At 39.7% G+C, this 20,251-nt stretch overlaps 1 protein-coding gene across 1 annotated transcript in view; it reads right to left on the bottom strand.

Annotated features, from left to right (window-relative positions):
* LOC122796516 (band 4.1-like protein 4B) overlaps nucleotides 1-19,812 on the bottom strand; it is a 2,320,263-nt gene extending 2,300,451 nt beyond the window's left edge. Inside the window, exon 1 of the mRNA XM_044065074.1 lies at nucleotides 19,074-19,812. Coding sequence (XP_043921009.1) covers nucleotides 19,074-19,304 — 231 coding nt within the window. The 5' untranslated portion in view covers nucleotides 19,305-19,812. The remainder of the gene's footprint in view (nucleotides 1-19,073) is intronic.
* Nucleotides 19,813-20,251: the final 439 nt, after the last annotated feature.

Raw genomic sequence — 20,251 nt, forward strand, 5'->3', positions numbered from 1 at the left:
CTAGTCGATTAAGCTAACTGAAGTGCAAGAAGTAAAGAACAAGCACATTCTAAGAGACAAACTGAAGAGCAGACTTTCTGGTACCAGTAATAGTTTACCTCAGCCGAGCGCTGCTGCATGGTGTGCAAATCCACACAAACATGGGCTTTTAAACCAGAAAGTTGAAAGGGGTGGAAAAACTGCCCAAATGGCCAAAAAAACCTACAATTTCTTGGCCAGAAACCACTCCTCTTGAGGTAGATGGGCTAGCTAGTTCTTACCACTCCCACTGATGAGTTAGAGGGCTTCCTTCCAACACAGAAAGGTCTGGGGGACTCAAACTTACAAAACTGTCCTGGATACAGCAAATCTGTATCTGGACTTGACTAGTTACAGGAAAGGCGGGATACAAGCTTAGAATTTTATTTTTTGTTATTTTCAGAAAAGCAGCTAAAACACTAATAAAAACACTTTAAATGCAGTGCAAGCTAGCACACAGGAAAGTAAACAGTCTGGGAAGAAATAGCCAGGGAATTGTTATGGCTAGGCTTGTATAGGCCTTAGGGCTGATAGCCTAGTACCAACATATGAACTTGAGTGTGTATCAATATGAAGCAAATACAGTTTAAATAAAGGCAGTTTAAATTAAAAAGCTACTTAAAACAAGTGCAGAAAGTAGTATTGCTTCAGAAAATTCATATTTATGGGGACATGATAAAATGAAGAATTTTGGAGTACAGATTAGATTAAAAATGATTCTGGTGTGGCAGCTAAGAATGTGAGAAAAGACTAAAAAGATGAAACAAAAACTGAGAAAATGGAAGCTTTGTTGTATGACATGGACAGTAAGATACAAGCAGTTAAAATGTTTCAGTCCCATTAGTCTTATAAACAGGTTAGGCATACTTTTATCAACCAGAGGAGACGTTGTGGATAGCAATTAATAAAGAGCTGAAGGACTTTATCTGGGAGGGGAAGATGGCAAGAGTCAAGTGGGATTTGAAGTGGTATTTCACAGCTAAACAGTTAAGCCTCCTATACATAGCACAAGCAGAAACTATAATTCAAAATGGAAAGAGGTGACAATGAAACAGAGGGAAGCTCAAGAAACAAGGAAAGACTGGGACTTTGGATGCAGGCCTTTAAGGAGAATAATAATAATCATACAGAATATTATATCTATAAAGTAGCAGTAAGTATCCTAAGAACTAAGCCAACATAGGAATGGAGAAAGGAGATTCTTCTGATACGGATGACTGCAATTAAGGATATAGACAATAGGCAAGAGGGGGCTGGAATTTATTGGAGAAAACTGTCAAAGGAATCAATGTATTGGGAGCAAATAACTAGAAAGGGAAAGATGACAGAATGTGAAGATGCCAAGAATTTATTTGGACTGCAAGTTAGAGATTGCCTTTCCTATCAAGGATTGATATCAGAATCTAGGCAAAGAGAAAGATATAGGGGCATCCTAAATGAAAGACTAGCACTGGTAGAGCTTTTAATAGAAACTAGAACAGAAGCTGCCATTAAAAAATGAATAGTTAATACAGCATGTAAAGTATTGCATGATAACTATAAGAATCAATCATAGGAGGTTAGAAAGGAATGAGAAGAAAGATTGGATAAGCAATTCACAAAGAAACAATATGAGGATATATACACGCCTCCCAATCATGCAACAAAATGTAGAAGATTTAGGATTTCTGCTTGGAAATGTTTACATAGTTATTTTTATACCCAAAGTAAAATAGAGAACTTTCCTCGGGTGGACAGCAAATGTTGGAGGTATAACGGGGAAGAAAAAGGTAATTGGGAACATATTTTCTGGAAGTATGGTCAGTTTGCTGACTTTAAGTATTCCTTGCGGGATGCACTGTCAGAGATGCAGGGTGGGCAGATTGGTGTGATGAGGAAGATGATTTTCCTGAGCTATGATACAGAATCAGAATTGCTTAGACATGGTAAGGTCTTGTTGTGTCTAATTAAGATGACTGCTGAAAAAAGCAATTGCTAGAAATGGAAATCAAAATCTAAACCAACTATACTAGAAGTAGTGAATATAGTAAGAGATAAAACAACTGGAATTAAAATCTTTAGAAAAGGGTAGGAACAAACTAGACAGGAAAAAATGGGAATTGTGGGAACAAATACAAGGGAGAAATGAGGTTTAAAAGAAGGCATGACTATGAGCTATGTAATGTTTGGCTGAAAATGACTGGATAGATTATAAGTGATATACAATGTTTTCAACTGGGAGTGGGTTACTATGGTTTGTGATGTAAAATGCTTGCAACCAGGATTTTGTTGGTGTGGTTTGTTTTCATTTACATAAATGTATCATTATCAAACCATTACTTATGATATAGGCAAAGATGATTTTTGTTAAAAAAGGGGGGGGGGCAGGAATTGAATAATGAATGTAATGTTGCTTAGGTTTTATGATATAGTACTATATATATATATATAAATAAATATATATATATATATATATATATATATATATATACACACACACACACACACACGTGTTACGTGTAATGTTTGAAAACATAATTAATACAGTTTGATTACTTTTACATAAATGTAAATCTGCCCATGTCACAAGTGATTCAGTAAAGGTGTTTAAAAAAAAAGATAATCACAATTGTTGTTGGTATACTTCAGCCTCAGCTCACTTTGCAGCACTTGACTTTGCAATTTTTACTTCTTGATTTAAAATTGCAGTTTTAATTGCTTGCCTCTCAGTGTACAGGGCTGTGCTGAAAGACTAAATTTAGAAGCAATTTCTCTCTTAAGAAAAGTGACATATTTCAACAATAAAGCTAGCTACCTTACTGTTTTTTTTTTTTTTTTTTTTTGGTTTATGCAGCTTTGCTTCAAGTCACTCATTGTTTGCTGGACTCAAAAATACTATACTTTGTATTATCATTGTACAGCTTTTCGAATTTCTCTCACTATTCAGGACCACGATGAAAGTCTGCTTTTATAAACAAGATTTACCTTAGGTGTATTGAAAATGTTCAGACCACATTAAAGTCTAAGTTTCCATCACCATAAAGATTTGTTTACTCTGCAACTATATTCTGGGTTAAAGTCATGGTTTTAGTTGTAAACAGTTTGGTACTTTATTTAATTAATGTTATGTTAATAGACTTGTTTATAAGTAACTGTTTTGCTACAGGCTACAGGTTAGTTCTAGTCTATGCTTATGTATTGTTTTTTTTTTTAAGTCTGTTGCTCATGTATATACACACACACACACACACACACACACACACACACACACACACTCAAAATTTACATTGTTCCAGGCATTCTTATATCCCATTCTGGTGCTCCATATTGGATGACATTTAAAAGGGACGCACACCACTTCCATCTCTATAAGGCTGGCTATATTAGTATTCTTTTAAATACAGCTTTCTCATATCTCATTTTAGTATTAGTATCACAGGAACAGAAACTGCATTTTGTTTCATTATGGTGCCTTCTATCGGAGCCACACACTGTGGAGAGTTTTAGAACAGTGTTCACAGTAATCATAGTTAAGCCAATGGTAGTACTCAAGATTTTGCATTCTAGTGTGCATGCATTAATTATTTTCTAAATATCAGAAATATGGAAGGGAAAAAATAACTCTTACTTGGAATTTGAACCCAAGACCTTCAGCATGCCACGCTGGTATCACTGTTGCTGGATAGATTTGCATTAAATTTTCCATTAAAAGCCATGATCAAGATCCAAATAAGAGGCAATAGTTTCCTTACAAGATTTTTCAAGATTCTAACAATGCCTAAACATAAGACATCTATGCTTTTGTGGATATATTTGTAATTTGACCCAATTACTTTCTGAACATAAAATATATGGGTTAGGCCTAGGCAGGCACAGAGTACATTTAATATTGCAGTGGGTTTGAACTTACTATTTTTATTTTATTCATATTTATTTCCTCATTAAGGTGGCATTGTGCCACACCATTTTATTCACACAGGTATTTTCCCTGGATTTGTATCATCAGTTTTACTTTCCTGCTGCAATAGAGTTTCACTGTTCACTATAGTTTTGAATTTCTTTGACCATGAACAAGTTTTCTTCTTGGAACCTTAGAGTTAAGTGCCTCATTACAACAAATTATGTTTGTACTTATTCTAGAACTCTGATATGAATACCGACTTGCACATAATTTGTCCTGGAAGCAGTGCATCTAATATTTTGGGCTTGACTTTAAATGTGAAGATAAGGCATTTTTGTTTATAGTACTACATGCTTTAGAAAGTTCTGCATAATAAATCAGTAGACTCAGGAGCGGCCTTAGGTCAACTGGTGCCCTAGGCAAAATGGCTCCACAGTGCCCCCCACATCACTCAGAGCCCCCATCCTGGTCTACCTACACCAAATAAATACTGGAAAAGTGCCCCTGCTACAATGGCGCCCTAGGCGGCCACCTAGTAGGCCTATGCCTAAGGCTGGCTATGAGTAGACTAACCTACAAGAAATTTCCTTGCAACATGTTCTTCCTGTAGAGACAATTACTTGAATGCATTCAAGTTATTTTTCAAGTTCAAGACAAAAACACACCCTGGAAAGCAGAGCGGAGAAGTTTATATCGAATTATAATGAGCATTCAACAAGCTGGATTTGGATGTTTGGGTTACATGTAATAAATGAACGTGTGAAATGTGTTGCTTTCTGTTATAAATTCTCTGTAAATTGTTTCGCTGTATAAATTGTATATTTTGGTAGTTTTATTCTTACTTAACTAGTTTGAGTTTTCCCTTGTATATTTTGGCTACCAGATGAACTAGATTACTTGATTTTTGTACATTAAAGTTTTTACTTAAAATATATTTAAAAACATGGTAATCCTAAACCAAGTGTCTAGACCTACCTTTAATAGCTTGTGCCACCTTTTTTTTCCCTTGGGAATTTGATTGTCCCACTGGACCACACAAGTTCTTTTTAAAGGGAAGTTTCGAAGGCAATGTTTTAAAAACTATATTTTCTACAACAACCTTGCCACAAACTGGCAAATGGGTTTAAAAATTCAAATGTGTGCTATTTCTGTTAGAAAAATACAAAAACCATTAACATGCACTTAATGAAACAATTAAATATATTCTCATCCAGAAAAATTTTAAACACCAGACACTCTTGTGGTCCTTCAAGTAAAAGCCGAATAGTTGCATAGAAATACTCAGATATGTAAAGATTAATGTGGACATCTTTTTAGGCGTTGATACAACAGTACTGTTAAACAGAATGTCACATACTACAAAAGATATAACCACATATGCCACTGGGAACAGATTAAATGTATTGTTACACTTCTCATACATCTATATCTTATAATTACTTTTATTTGTGGATATACTCCTGATGTTAAAGCACCAAATACTTTGAAAACAAAACAAAGATTATGAAATTTTGTTAATGTTTTACCTTTACCGTTGACTCAATTTTTTCCTTATAAATCACAACCACAAAATGATGTCAAGTTATGCATTGACAATAATGTGCACACACTTATTCTAAAGTAATCAAAAGCCCCATACTTCTTTAGAGGAATAGCTACTTATTTACAGTACACTTTCATTAATTGAGCAACAAGTGTATTACATTTTCAAGGATAGATGTTCCATCTGTGAGAAATAACTGACAAATTGTCTTAATAGGATACAAGACTCCCTTACTGCAGCATCTAGCATGGAAAAATAGTAACTTATAAACTAATGTAGGCACTGAGAGATAATGGATGCACACTTTCATGATGCCATGTCAGGCATTTTCAGTTTCAAGAAAATGTTGGGGCGGTGCTTATGAATTAAATTGATTGTGAAAATAGCACATTATTTGCCTCAAATACTTGCATGTAATATTGTATATATTAAAGAGATCACTCCCATTACTAACAACTAATTATTTACATTTAAAGAGACTGTGACAATATTCTTTAAAGACTAAAATGTTAAAACATACACACCAAATCTTCTACACAAAGCAGTAATAGTAGAATATGACAACTTACTATCCTAGTGTTTTTCCAGTTATTTCATAAAAAGCTGTAGCACTACACTATCCAATAAATAAAAAACTACTAAACAGCATGCCTCACCATAAAACTATTATAGCTAGAATGAGAAGGGAACTCAGTGTCACACTTTGTTATAGGTTCATAGGTTGGCACTAGGCTATCGGCCCTAGGGCCTATACAAGCCTAGCCATAACAATTCCCTGGCTATTTCTTCTCACAATATTTACTTCCCTGGACCCCTGTCTAGCATAGGTTCATAGGTTGCAGATTATAAGAGGTCTCTACACTAAACAGCTTCTTACACATGTTCCACGGTGTAATACCTGGGCAGTTTATAGAAAAAATGGCAGTTTAATGACAATTATCACACACAATGCTTCAGAATCTCCCTGCGTAGGTAGAAAACATTCAAACAAATGTGCAGGTTGCTTTCTGTATCACATTAAGGCCTACATGAAGGCCTTCAACAGTACTGCATCCTGAAGACGTAACCTGGACTCTGGGTCTCTGAATGACTTCTGAGATGGCTAGTGCCTTAGTACAAACAAAAAATGATTGACTTTAACAATTGGCTTAGTTTCTGGTGTCATTCCAAGGTGATCCAGAACCTGACATCATCGGAAGACATGATCAACAGACCATAATGCTTTGCCAGAAATGGCCTGCATCTGTCTCCCTTGGGCTTCAGGCAAAGGCTCTTGCCTTCACCATACTGCCTTTAGGCAATGCCATGGGGTCAAAACTACCAACATGAAACTTTCATCACAATGCAAATTAAAGGTCATGCTGCTAAACTCTAGGAGTCTAAACATGACACTAACTGCAAGCATTCTTAACCCTGGAAGATGCTGACATTTGTGCACTCACAGAAACCTGGTTCAAAGCCGAAGAGAGCACCCCAGCCACACCAGGTTATTCATCCTGTCATGTATTCAGACCCCAAACCGTGGGCAGCAAAGCAAAAGGATGTGGAGTTGCAATACATATTAAAGACATACACACATCCAGGCTGGTCACACAGTACGACACACAGGAGACACTCCAGGTGCAGCTAATAATTGACAAGACTCCTATTCTAGCCATAGATACCTACAGGCCCCCAACTTTGATTAAAGATGCCCACTCCACCTATCTGGACCTCTTCACATGTATCAAAATCCAACCCTTTACCCTGATTTTGGGTGACTAACTATCCAGGCTGGAAGAACTACTCATGCCAAAATGCAAATGCCCAGAAATTTCTTGATTTCATCAATGCAAATGCCTTGGCCCAGCTGGTTGACACCCCCACAAGAAATGATAATATCTTGGACTTGGTATTAACCAACATGAGTAACCACTGCAGTATCCCTAAAGTGTGATCCTCCCTGGTAAGAGCCAACCACAAAGCGGTCACTTTCAAAGTCACCCCCCCCCCCCCAAGCTAAGGTCAAACAAAAAAACTTCTCCAAAGTTGATTACAGCCTCTTGAGGGAAGATATGAACAGTTTCACAGCCCCCTCCCCCTCTGTAGGAAATGGCACAAATGTTCAAACCTACACCAAAGTACTATACAAGCATTTATATAGCTGCATGGAATCAGAAATACCCGACAGGATAAAATCATCCTCCTTAAGGAAGAGAACACCTGTCTGGTGCATTTGTAAATAAATCCTATAATAAAAGGAAAAACAATTGCTGTCCAGGACCAAAAAGGAGCAGGTGCCTAACTGGAAGCAATCTCTCCTTAGCCTGAACAAGGCAAATAAGAGCATTAGTGAAATCCTCCAAAACAAACTGGTTACATCTACTAAAGACAATCATAAAGCCTTCTTCACACATATCCACAATCTCAAAGGAAGCATTCAGATCTGATCAGAACTGGTGGTTAAGGACACCACATACACAAACAACATAGATATAGCCAACCTGCTGGCAGACAGCTGCAGTGAAAACTTCACTCCTCTCTCCTCCCATCAGTAAATCAGAACATCCCCAGCACCTGCCTCTCTTCCTTTATCTCTAGGGAGCAAGTCACCAATGCTCTCTCAAAGGCAAAAAATACAGCCTCCATGGGACCCAATAACATCTCAGGCTGCATCTTACATGAACTCATGCAGGAACTTACAGCACCATTAGGAATCCTATTCAACCAAAGCTTGAGTACCAGCTTTGTCCCAGCCAAGTGGAGGGCAGCCACTGTCATCCCTTTGCACAAAGGTGGAGCATCCACCGATCCCAGAAATTATAGACCCATCAGCCTAACTAGCCTAATCTGCAAGGCCATGGAACAGATTATCATGGACCTCATTAACAAGGACATTGGCAACCTCCAAACACTCAATGCCACACAGTTTGGTTATGTCACAGGGAAGTCAGGCCTGTTAAATGTGGTTGACTTCTTTGAGACAGTCACCAAAGCCATGGACAAAGGGAAGATGGTGCACACCACCTACCTTGACCTGGCCAAAGCCTTCAATAAACTCTCTCAACTAGGAATCAATCCATATGTTACCAAACAGGTAGCAAACTGGCTCACTGACAGAACCCACCTAGTCAAAATAGTGGAAGCCACCTCAAGCAGTAGACCCGTAACAAGTGATATACTTCAGGGACTGGTCTTTGGGACTCTGTTGTTTGAGGTATACTTTTCTGAGGTGCGGGCCAAAACCAGTGGGCTACAGTTGACCAAGGTTGCAGATGACTGCAAGCTGGGTGCGGTCATCAATTCCCCTAGTGATGTGGACATCCTCCAAGAGGTTCTCACCCAAACAAATGACCGGTGCCAGAAACATGGCCTAAGACTGAATGCCAAAAAAAATGCATCATTACCCCCTTTGGGGACAGTGATGTCCCCACAAATTAATAAGGTCCTAAGCATGCAAACAGCCATGTGGGACTTGGGCACCCAGGTTGATAGAAAACTGACTTTTGACCATCATGTTGCTTCTGTTGTACAGAAAGCTTTCTACATGGTCAACTTCATTAGTAAGGGTATCTCATCCAGGGACAAGGAGGTCATAACATCCCTGTATTCTTCCCTTATAAGACCCATTATTGAGTACAATGCCCCTTTCCGCATGTACCTCACAAAGCACATGCAGCAGTGGGAGAGACAACAGAGTTTCCTCACCAGGAGAATCCAGGGCCTCAAACATCTACCCTACACAGACAGACTAAAAGTCCTATCCCTCTACTCAGTCTCATACAGGCTCCTCAAAAGGTGCCCTCTATCTGGCATACAAAGCAATCTCAGACCCTGTCTTGATGGGGCTGCTGCATATCCACAAGTCAAGCTTCACACGAGTAACCCACATGAGCAACCTCAATCTGGTCTATGACATCAATAGGATTTGTTGGCGGGACAGATTTGTGTCCCAGAAACTCCACATTCTGTGGAATAGACTCCCTCTCCACATCAAGCAGAGTACCTCATTAAAGGTTTTTAAGCACAACCTGGACAAATGGATAGGTAACAGAAAATACACCTCTGGGATTCCACCAGTGTCACTGCTGGACAGGGACATCGGGTGCTGATTTGTCGAGCATGGGCTAAATTCTTGGCTAGGCCTGTAAGGGCCTCAGGGCCAATAACCTGGGAACTTCCTATGATCAAATGTAGAAACAGGCATACAGAGAAGATAAATAGAAAATGGAGTCCCCCTTCAAAGAAGGTGAAATACTACAAGTCCTACTACCTCCTCAGCCAGTTCTGTTTTTGTCTTTATCACCTTTATCAATGACTATAAAATCAGATTAAAAAGGCTAAGTGAATGTTTATGTAGTAGTATCAAAAACATTGTCAGTATAACCAACGCATTCTTTAGATTTCCTCTCTTTTGTGTGTATGTTCCTCTAAGTAGCTCATACAAGAAGCTCAAAATGTGCCAGCGAATATCTTGCATTAAAACAGGTGTAACAGTTAAACTTACCCAAAGGGTGCAAAACACACACACTCAAGTAAATGAAATTCAGAAATGCAACATCACTATAGACAGTTGGAGACAAGAATCTTGGTGCAAGCAAACTACATGACCTGCAAATGGTGACAATTGTTCATATAACTGTAAAAGAGAACATGCAATAGCAAACCAGACCCATGTGCTGCCTCAAGAGGCCCGTACTACATCTAGTGTAAATGCCCATTTAATGAAACTACAAAGTATAATAAGCAATACTCACAAATATTCTCATTCACATTTGAAACAAACAAAACAGGGAAACATAACTAATAAAATGGATACGATAATTGTACTGAAATCGAACCAAACATACATACTCATCAATCTGTACCTTTAGTTAAAAAGCATCACAAATAACATATTAAAAAAGTGTGTGTTTAAGTGGACTACCACACTTTCTTTGCAAACTTATTTAACAAAATGTACATCAAACATACAAATGCAACCATGCAGTAACTGCTGTGAAGTTAAGAGAGGCAGCAGCCCAGCTCCACTATAAATTTGACATTTTTAAAGAGTTTAATAAGAGACACAAGTGGAACATACTTTAGTATCTAGCACTGACTTGTTGAGAACTAACAAGAATAGTGATTGCATTCAAATCCGGCACTTCTGTATACTATTTTCCTTGTTGTTGGGTAAACAGCACAGCAATGGAGAAATAAGGCCGCTTGCATTTGCCAATCACTATCAATAATTACCATTTCAGAAGAAATCAGTGTACTACGGCAATATGAATGAACACCCCAACATAGGTACACTGTAAGAAGCCATTGAAAATGGTCAATACTGTGGAAAGGCATTAAAGACAGGTGAGCTGGTATAGGTAAGAAAGAGGCTGTAGTTCCACTATATAAACATGTGCTAAAACTTGACGAGTATTATCTTCATGTATGGTGGCATGGTCCCTAGTAGGAGATACACTGAACATTAAAATAATTTGAGGCCTGCACCAAACTACAGTACACTGCAGACATAAAAAGACACAATTTGAATCAGCTTCTGTGAGAGTATGGGGGGTATAAATATTAAAGAAATCATCACACCAATAAAAACAGAGAAAAATTCTTACATCTACAGGAGCATTAAATAAAACGTAAACATGGAGAAAGAAATGTAACACATGACATTTGGTACAGCATAAAGAGACTGAAGTCACCTTCTAAAGCATGGAAATGTAAAATTTCCCCACATTTTATTTACTTGTAAGGCTATGTGGTTTCCAAAGAAGCGCACTAACTCAGCACTACAGTGATATTTTCATGACAATTGTTACATAGTTGGATCTTCAAGCCCCATTGAAATATTTAAAAACATTAACAAGAAATGTCTGGAAAAAAAAAAAAAAGACAAAAATTTTACTGCTCGTATGTAAACGGTAAGGTAAATAAGGATCATACGCCAGTAAACAGAAACATAATTGCAGCATGAATGCAGGCAAAAGCATTGTACACAGCACAAAAAAGCAATGCTCCAACTTTTGCCTGCACATGTTCATGTATCTTTTCTTAGTTACAACACATCACAAACAAGAAATCCAATTAAACTAATGAAGCTATTTAATTAAAAGCAGTTATGAATCAATGTGCAACAAGCATTATAAAGGAACGTACCATCAAATCTCATAAGAAAGTTTTTTTCCCCTAATCCACGTTTACTACAGACAGCTGCCTTGAACTTTCTCAGCATTAATAATAAAATAGGTATTATACAGGCAGACTAATACTTGGCTTCTCAATCTAATTTCTAAACACTCCCCATTGAAAATAATATACTTTGTCATTATTATTACTTTCTTTACCAGTTTAAGACTCACAAGCCACAAATACTTCCTGTCAAAAGTGACCTGGAAGTACTTAAATAGTTAAGTGGCCTATTCAAGAGTCATGTGGTAAAAAGAAGTCATGTCTTACCATAACGTTCCATCTGTGTTGTCGATCTACACTAATCCTTGACAGTGGGTTCTGTTCCGAGCCTCGGAACAGACTCTGCCATTTACTCCAGCTCGCGTATTCCAAACACTCAAGTCAGGCACTACCCATAATGCTCATCTCAAAATTACCTCAGATGGAGTTTGCCCAACATAGAGGTGGACAGACAAGTGGAAATTATAGTCAAAAACAACAGATATAACAGTACCAGATATGTGTCCTTCATATGAAGCTAGCGATGGAAAATACAGTCCACTAAGAGTCTCAGCTTGGGGAATTCAAGGATTAGTGAAGATCGACAACACAGATGGAATGTTATGGTAAGACATAACTTCTTTATCTGATGTTGTCAATCTTCATTCTGTCCTTGACAGTGGGACAGAGTCCCCAGCTACTTCAGTCTTGGGAGGTCTCATGGAAGAATATTCCTAAGCACCATCGAGCCAAATGATGCCTGTTCCCGCGAGACCTGATCCATTGGTAGGTGCATTAGAGACCACTGGGAAGCAAGTAGCCATTGCAAAATTCACATGTGATACCTTGCTAGGGGAACAAGAATGATTGATGCTGCCATGGAGTCTGTTTGTAGGACTAGTCTTGCTGGAACTATTTTGTTTCGTAGAATTTGTCTGACTTGTGAATTGATGTGGTGAAGTCTTTCTGGGGGGAGTGAAGCAATTCCTGGAACAGTGTTTAAATGGGCTCTGATAAATTCCAATTGCTGAGCAGGTTGCAAGCTTGATTTCTCAAAATTTATGGTTATGCCTACAGATGTAGAGGTATAAAGTGTAGTTTCTTGCCTGTTCTAACTGACACCTGGTGGTGGCAGTAAGGAACCAGTTGTCGAAGTAAGGAAATACTTGAAATCCTAGCAGTCTGAGATGAGCTGCCACTACTACCCTGCATTTGGTGAACACCACTGGGGCTGCGGTAAATCCAAAGGGCAGCGCTCTGAAATGGAAATGACTGGTTCCCAGCCAGAAGCTCTTGTCCATTTTTATATGGTAATAAGTGTTCTGAAGGTCTACAGAGCACATCCAATTGCCTTTTTCCAAGAATGGAAGTATCGACTGCACCAAAACCATCTGGAATTTGGTTTGTTGAATGGCCTTGCTGAACTGGCTGAGGTCCAGGATGGGTCTCCAGTCCCCTGTTTTTTTTTTGGGCACTAAAAAGAAGCTTGAGTAAAACCTGGATCCTGTTTGATGTGGTGGGAGTTTTTCGATGAATATTTTGTCTAGGAGTGTTTGAATCCCTAATGCTGTTACATCCCTGTCACTGAGTGGTACGTCTGGAAGGTTCTTATGGGGTGATGGGGGAATTGACAGTGATATTCTGTAACCTCTGGATATTATTCCTTACACCCCTTTGTCCATAGTTAATGTTTTCCAGGCAGATTGGTACAGAGAGAGTCATCCCTAAACTGCCTCCAGAAGAGGTCAACTGGGCACCCATGCAGGGGTGCTGTAGGAAATACCAGAGAAAAGATTCTCTGGACTCATAGTTCTGCAGTCCATTTCTGCCTCTGGGGCAGCATCTTCCATTACTTCCCCCTCTGCCCTGGGGAAAGTATTTGCCACATTAATCCTGGAAAGGCCCTTTGGATTTTTTAAACCATAGTCTCCCACTTCTCTGGTTCCTGGAGTAGAGCCTCTGAGGAGTGGAAAAACATATGCCTATAGCAGAATGGGTCTTACCATCGTTTTCACATCTGGCAAGTGTCTTTAACCTTGGGACCAAATATGGGAGATCCGTCAAATGGAGCAATAATGAATGACGCTTTGAATGGTTCCACAAAGTCACACAACCGCATCCAGGAATGCCTTCTAATAGCTATGCCTGAACCTGCTGCTCTGGAAGTCGCTTCAGCTGTGCGAGCAATCAGCCTCATGGACGAGTTAGAAATTGCATCAAGGATTGCTAGCTGACAGGTAACTTTGTCCCATACCCCTTCAACCACTGCTCTTTCAATGGTATCCGAGAGCTCCTTGATCAGATTCCTCTGCAGTCTTGTAAAGTACACCACTTAATTCAAGGACCTGAAAGAGAAGGTTGTTGAAGCATAAACACACTTCCCAAATCTATCCAAGGTCCTAGACTCCTTGGTAGGAGGATGGATAGTCGAACTTTCCTCAGCAAGTTCCCTTTTCATGACCGCGGCTATCACCATGGCGTCAATGGGTATTCCTTTGGACCAGTGAGGCTCATCCTTAGTGGCTGATAAGATATGATCAGGCCTTTTGGGGACTGGCTCAATGGCACTGGGCATCTTCCATGCCCGCTGAGCAATTTAATGAGATTGTCAGCAAATGGAGAGATCCAAGAAGTAGAGGGCCGGGCATGTACAGCTTCCAGGTATACTGACTCCTCCAAGGAAGGCTGGATGGAGGACCAGCTACCACTCTGCTTCAGGATTTCTAGGATGTTCCTGAAGGAAACAGCATCAGGGAGTGACCTGGGGGAATCTTCCCCTTCATCAAAATCAGTATCGTCAGTGAAAGATTCTTCCAGGGAGTGTAAGTGCTTCCTCTTGCCCTTCTTAGCAGGAACTTCCTTGGTGTGATGATCCGGGGAAGTGTCTCAATAGGAAACCACCAACATGGGTGTAACCTAAGACTTTTGTACCCCCTGTCCTGGGGATGAGATGGACGGAAGCTCAGGTTGGGGGATGTAGACAGTTGTCCCAACATGGATGGCAAAGTCCGAGTCCCCAATGGACAAGGCCTTTTCCATGATTCAGAAGGCCTGCCCCCCCCCCCCCCATAGAGGGATGGGAGCCCACAGCTGAAACAGACTCCTTCAGAACTGGGGTCACACCCTACACCAAGGAGGGGGCCCCCAAAACAGAATCCTGGGTCAAACCTACAAAGGCCGAAGCACTAAGGGACATGGATGGCTCCAAAACTAAGGAAGCCAATCCATGCACCTGGGACCCAACCAGAGAGGCTCGACCCAAGGAGCCATCCGGTGCCGAAAACTCAGTGGAGCTCAAGGCAGCTCTCAGCACCGAAGAAGAGGATGCTACTGGAACCAAAACAGCCGATGCCAGGAGTGTCAGAACCGGGGGCTCCAAATACTCAATAGGAGTTGCAGGAGGAGGAATTGGTGGTGTCATAGATTGGCTGGTTCAAATGCCAGTGTGGCTAGGAACCGAGGACAATCCCCTCACCGTCAGAAGCTGATCCACCAGTCGGAAAATGTTGGCTTCTGAGAAACTCTTAGTAGATCAGATAGAGGCAGCTGAAGGAGACTTAGGGGGTCTTGCTTTGAGAAAGGGACTTGGTGGCTTGTCTTTAAAAGGATCAAAGGTTGGGGAGTATCTTGTCCTAGGGAGCAGAGTCAGCTGTGACAATTTCATCTCTGAGGGTACCAAAGACGTTGCTGTCATCTGATACAGTTTTGGGTGTCGAGCCAGATAAACCCTCCAGTGCCGAAGACCTCTTTGGTACCAAGGTCAGTTTAGAGATATTCTTGGATGGTTCCAATGAACTAGGAAGTGAAGAAGGTCTTTTCTTAAAGGAGGAGGAAGAGGATGAAGATGTGCTAGCTTCAGTCCTAGACCCAGAAATGGCCTCTTTGAAATCAGATTTGAGGAGTCTCCTCAAGATAAGTTTATTCTTCCTCTCAGTAAGGGTACAGGCAGAGAACCTGTGATAAATTGAACAATCTTCCTGAAGATATAATTTCCCCAGACAGTATATACATCAGAGTTGTGCACCTTACCCTGCCACTTCTGGCACCTTTTGAAATCGGTGGTGCCATTTGAGCTTTTGACAGGAAAGAGTTGCTTTTAAGCCATAACACAAAAAAGGAGCTGAAACACACACATACATGGCTAGAGAAGAGATATAGTGATGAAGATTTTTGTTGTTTAGCAATTAAGAAGGGCTAGAGATAGAGAGAAAGAGGAAAATACCAACAAGGGTAATATAAGAACACCTAAAAAATTTAATAAAGGAAAGAACTGAACCAACGATGGTACTTGAGAGACTACCAATGGTAGAAAGATGAAGAGAAAAGAAACACACTCACGTGAAGCTATGAGAGGAGCAGATAGAGAAAGAGAAGACTGAAGAAGAAAATTCAGCAAAAATATGAGGAGATAAGAGTTTTAACGGAAATAAACTTACTCAGAATCAGCCATGGCTCGAGAGGAGACAAACGTGTCTGCCCAACCAAGTGGCAAATGAGATATGAGGTAATTTTGAGAGGAACATTTTGGATATTGCTTGGCTGAAGAGTTTGGAAGGTGCGAGCTGGACTAAATGGCTGAGTCAGTTCGGAACAGAGCCCACTGTCAAGAACTGAGTGAAGACTGACAACATCAGATGTAATAATATGTAATTGGAGATCAAAGGAATCAAATTGAAAATGCAAGCTGAAGCTCATAATACATCAGACCATACTGTCAGACTAATGCCATTATCAAAAACATAATGTCATAATACATCTTTTTAAACAGCACTAATTTCCGAACTGTTTTACAAAGCCTTCTTAACGGTCATGCTCCAAAAGAAAAGAACTGTCAGAATTAAGTATCTCCTGGTGATGGTTTTAGTTCCAGCAGAGCAATTAAGACATCAAAATAGTGTGTACATTATGAACACCCTTCCCCACACTGCAAAGCATGGTCATAAATCAAAACAGCACATGGAGGGGGTCTGTGTGTAGTACAGACCACTCTCAGGCAGCAAATTAAAAAAAAACTAGTAAATTAAAAAAATAAATAAATAAAAACTAGTAAATTAAAAAAATAAATAAATAGCATATGAATCAATTAAAATAAGCTGTATATAAGAAAATGAACACCCTAACAATCTCCTCCCAGGCCTCACCCTTAGGTTTTATTTGGCATCCCACTCTAGGAAGGGCCTGTTAAATTCACACTTTTTCTCCATAAAGAAACATGTTAATTATCCACAATACAGCACATATGCATTGTGTTTCACTCTGAAGTACAAACAAAACATGAATCATTACTTGACAGCAAGCACGACTATTGCTTTTAAGTTGTATTTCACGCAGCTCCCCCCCAAAAAAATCCACATTCTGAAGTAGTTCACCATCATAGATTGAGCAAACTGAGACTGAAAGCCAACATTAAACAGGTAAAATAGAGCAGTTGTGACTTTGATTCACTAATCTGTTAGATCCATTTTATCATTTGAAATTCATTACACTCCTATACACAAGCAAGTTCCACCAGATAACAAATCATTTCCACCAGATAACAAATCATTTCAATGTCATACACAAACAAGTTTCAACAAATGGAAAACAAAAAGTTTGATGTAATGTATACCTTTCATCACACCATACATATACATATATATATATATATATACACATACATACATATATACATATACATATACATATATATACACATATATACACATATACACATATATATATATATATATATATACACACACACACACACACATATATAGTTTTAAATGACAAAGAAGCAGCTTAACAGTTTATACACTGACTTTATAAATGCTGAATTATTAAGCGCCCCCCCCCCCAAGACTATAGATCAACTAATAATCACAGCAAAGCAGTCACCTGCAGACCCCATCCTTAACAGTCAGAATTAATTTCCTTAAGCAAATAGTCTGCTATGCTTGAACTAAAAGCAGGGCAAAATAAAGGATACACGAGGAGAATTCAAACACATATGTTTGTGCTTGCAAGTACCTTATTCAGTTAACAAGTTGAAGAAAGACATCTGAAACCAGAATATGTTAGCCATTGTTCTAAAGATATAGCACTTATGATGGAACAATAAACTTCAGCTGTATCAGAGTCAAAACATATTACTATAACTCTGTTTTGCAGCAGTTTTAACATAATGTACCTATGCTGCCCACAGTCTCTTGTTTATAGTATAATTACAAAAATGAATTCTGTACCTTTGTTTCTGCTCCTCTCGGACACAGGACCAGGGAGCACATATGTTATCAGTAATGAACCATACTAACAATGTCTGTATCCTGCTTTTAATGCCAAAAAATAATGATGATAATAGTACTAATAATAATTTCTTACACATGAATTTTTACACAGTGGGCCTCTAAGCCACTGTAGACCTTACTGCAATGACAACTACTGCACATATACACTTATAATGAACATACGCATATTATGTTGTCATCACTTGTCACACAGACTACATGTGACAAAAAAAATAATTTTAAAAGGCAAAAAGCATAAGACTTATCACAATCCATTTACCCAGTCAATAAACAGAAATAAATGAAACTCTACAATCTAAACACCTAAATACATTTTATACACTATGAATAAGCAGTCCCTTATAACACCTGCCTCTTTGAGAACGCTGTGAGATTCTTAGGCAACCTGTTGCATCATTCCTATAATAAGATGTAAACAGTTAGCACTAGCTGGATAAGCACACATGGAGCTAGTACCAGGAATAATTATGTCTTAACCAACTTAAAAAAAACATTTTTCATAAAAAGTGTCCTTTGTTGCATGTCAACAGCGAGCACAGCATGCATAACATCAAAGCGTAAAGAAGGCAAAAATGAAAGCAAAAACATTTTGGTTTTCTCCTGATGCTCGGTTTTACTGAGGCCCGTGGCCTTTCCTTTACATTATTAAACCACAGTAAACACATTTCTATTATTAACAGACAAGCTCGACAGGTGTATAGATCCCGGATAACAATCTCCTTCATCTTACAGACATCAATCCCAAAATTCAGAAATACTACCCTAAGTCACACATGCTACCTTAAGACTTGTCACAACTGTCCTACCTAGTGTTGTGAGATGGTACAAGAAGCAAGCAGGTGTCCCGTGTGTGGGTGTCCACTTGTCCTGCACCATCGTGCTCTCACTGTGTGCCACTGCGGAGCAAGAAAAAACTGCGTTATATCAAACCATTCAGCTGTACTCTATAATATGGCATCCAACCCATTAAGTATCAGCCTTGAACTTTAAAAAGCATAATCCAATGCGACATTACTGGTACTGCATGGCACTCCAGCAGTAAGAAATACAGTGGTGCTGACGCTGTAAATCTCAGCAAGTGGAGCTACTCTCTGCCCCCTCCAGCAGTAAACTGGGCACAGTTTCATTCCACAGGTAACAGTAACAACTCCAGCAAATGGGTACACTTCCACAGTCTTCAAAAATAATTCCTTTTGACACTCACCAGCAGGTCGACGCTCACATCTGTACCGTCTAGCAAGAGAACACGGCAGGTCAGTACGGATTTGCTATCTCCAGCCGCGGGGATGTGAACGGGTGCCCCTCCAGTCACCACGACTTGGGGCGGCAAGTGGTGCCCATCAGACCCCCGACCGTCCCCGTCCCGTACATCTCTTCCTCTTCCATATCGCTGCATCGACCGCCGACCAAAGGTCCTCCGTAAAAAGCGTAGCATTATCGACCGATCGCCACTTGCCAACTGGGCTACTATAACGCGCTGCGCGCCGTGTCTCTATAGCAACTAGCGACGAAAAGCAGCGGTGAACGTTAGTGTCTCCCTCAGCAGTAGTGAGTGATTCCCGGTCTGAACGTGGCGGGACCAAATTGGTGTGAGAGCAAACACAGCTGGTCTTTTCCTTCTCTTTCAGGCTCTGCGTGTGTTGTGAATACCACTGTAATAGCTTTCAGTTTTATATTTCCTTAAGTCGCAGGTGAGAGTTGGGTCCTACTGTCTTGCCTGTTGGAGCGGAGTAGTAGAGCGCATTCCCCCTACCCTGACTGTTTATACTCCCAGCCTTTCTTTCTCTGTTTAGTTCACTAGTAAGTCTCCTTGCTTTACTCGGGTCTCTCCGTTTGCGGAGCAAGTCACAGAACCGGATCGGCAGGTAACTCGGCTTCTAAGATTGTTGGGCAAAAGATTCAGCGTAGGGAGCATGCGCACTAGCTGTTTCCAGCAGAAGCTAATACCGGGTGTAGAAAGCAAAGGGTGCTCACTCCAATGGAAGTAGTTTTATACAAATATATAGTAATGAGTATTTTTTAATTTCCTTTAATACTTAGCACTTATTTATACAGTGAGATGGTGGAACAGCATGCGTACCACTGTTTCCTTATCTTGCAAGAGCTGCATTCGACGTAGTTGCTCGTAATAAGGATTTATCTTTCTTTCAAACTGATATTTTAAATGAACTGTGACATTTAATTTGCGTGTTTAGTTATATTTTGTTCATACGTTCTGTTCTCTTCATCAGCCAAAACGTGGCATTTTCCTATTAATTACCTCACATGTTGCATGGGCCAGTCGGTGTATAAAGAGTAACTTTAGCTCTTGCAGTTTTTATTTTTTTCTGTGCCTGGTAGGGACATGCATTGATATGTGTCAAAACTTTGTCAAACGCTGGA

Source organism: Protopterus annectens, chromosome 3.part0 (genome assembly GCF_019279795.1).
Source record: "Protopterus annectens isolate FY-2018-M chromosome 3.part0, PAN1.0, whole genome shotgun sequence".
In the NCBI taxonomy this organism is placed as follows: Eukaryota; Metazoa; Chordata; order Ceratodontiformes; family Protopteridae; genus Protopterus; species Protopterus annectens.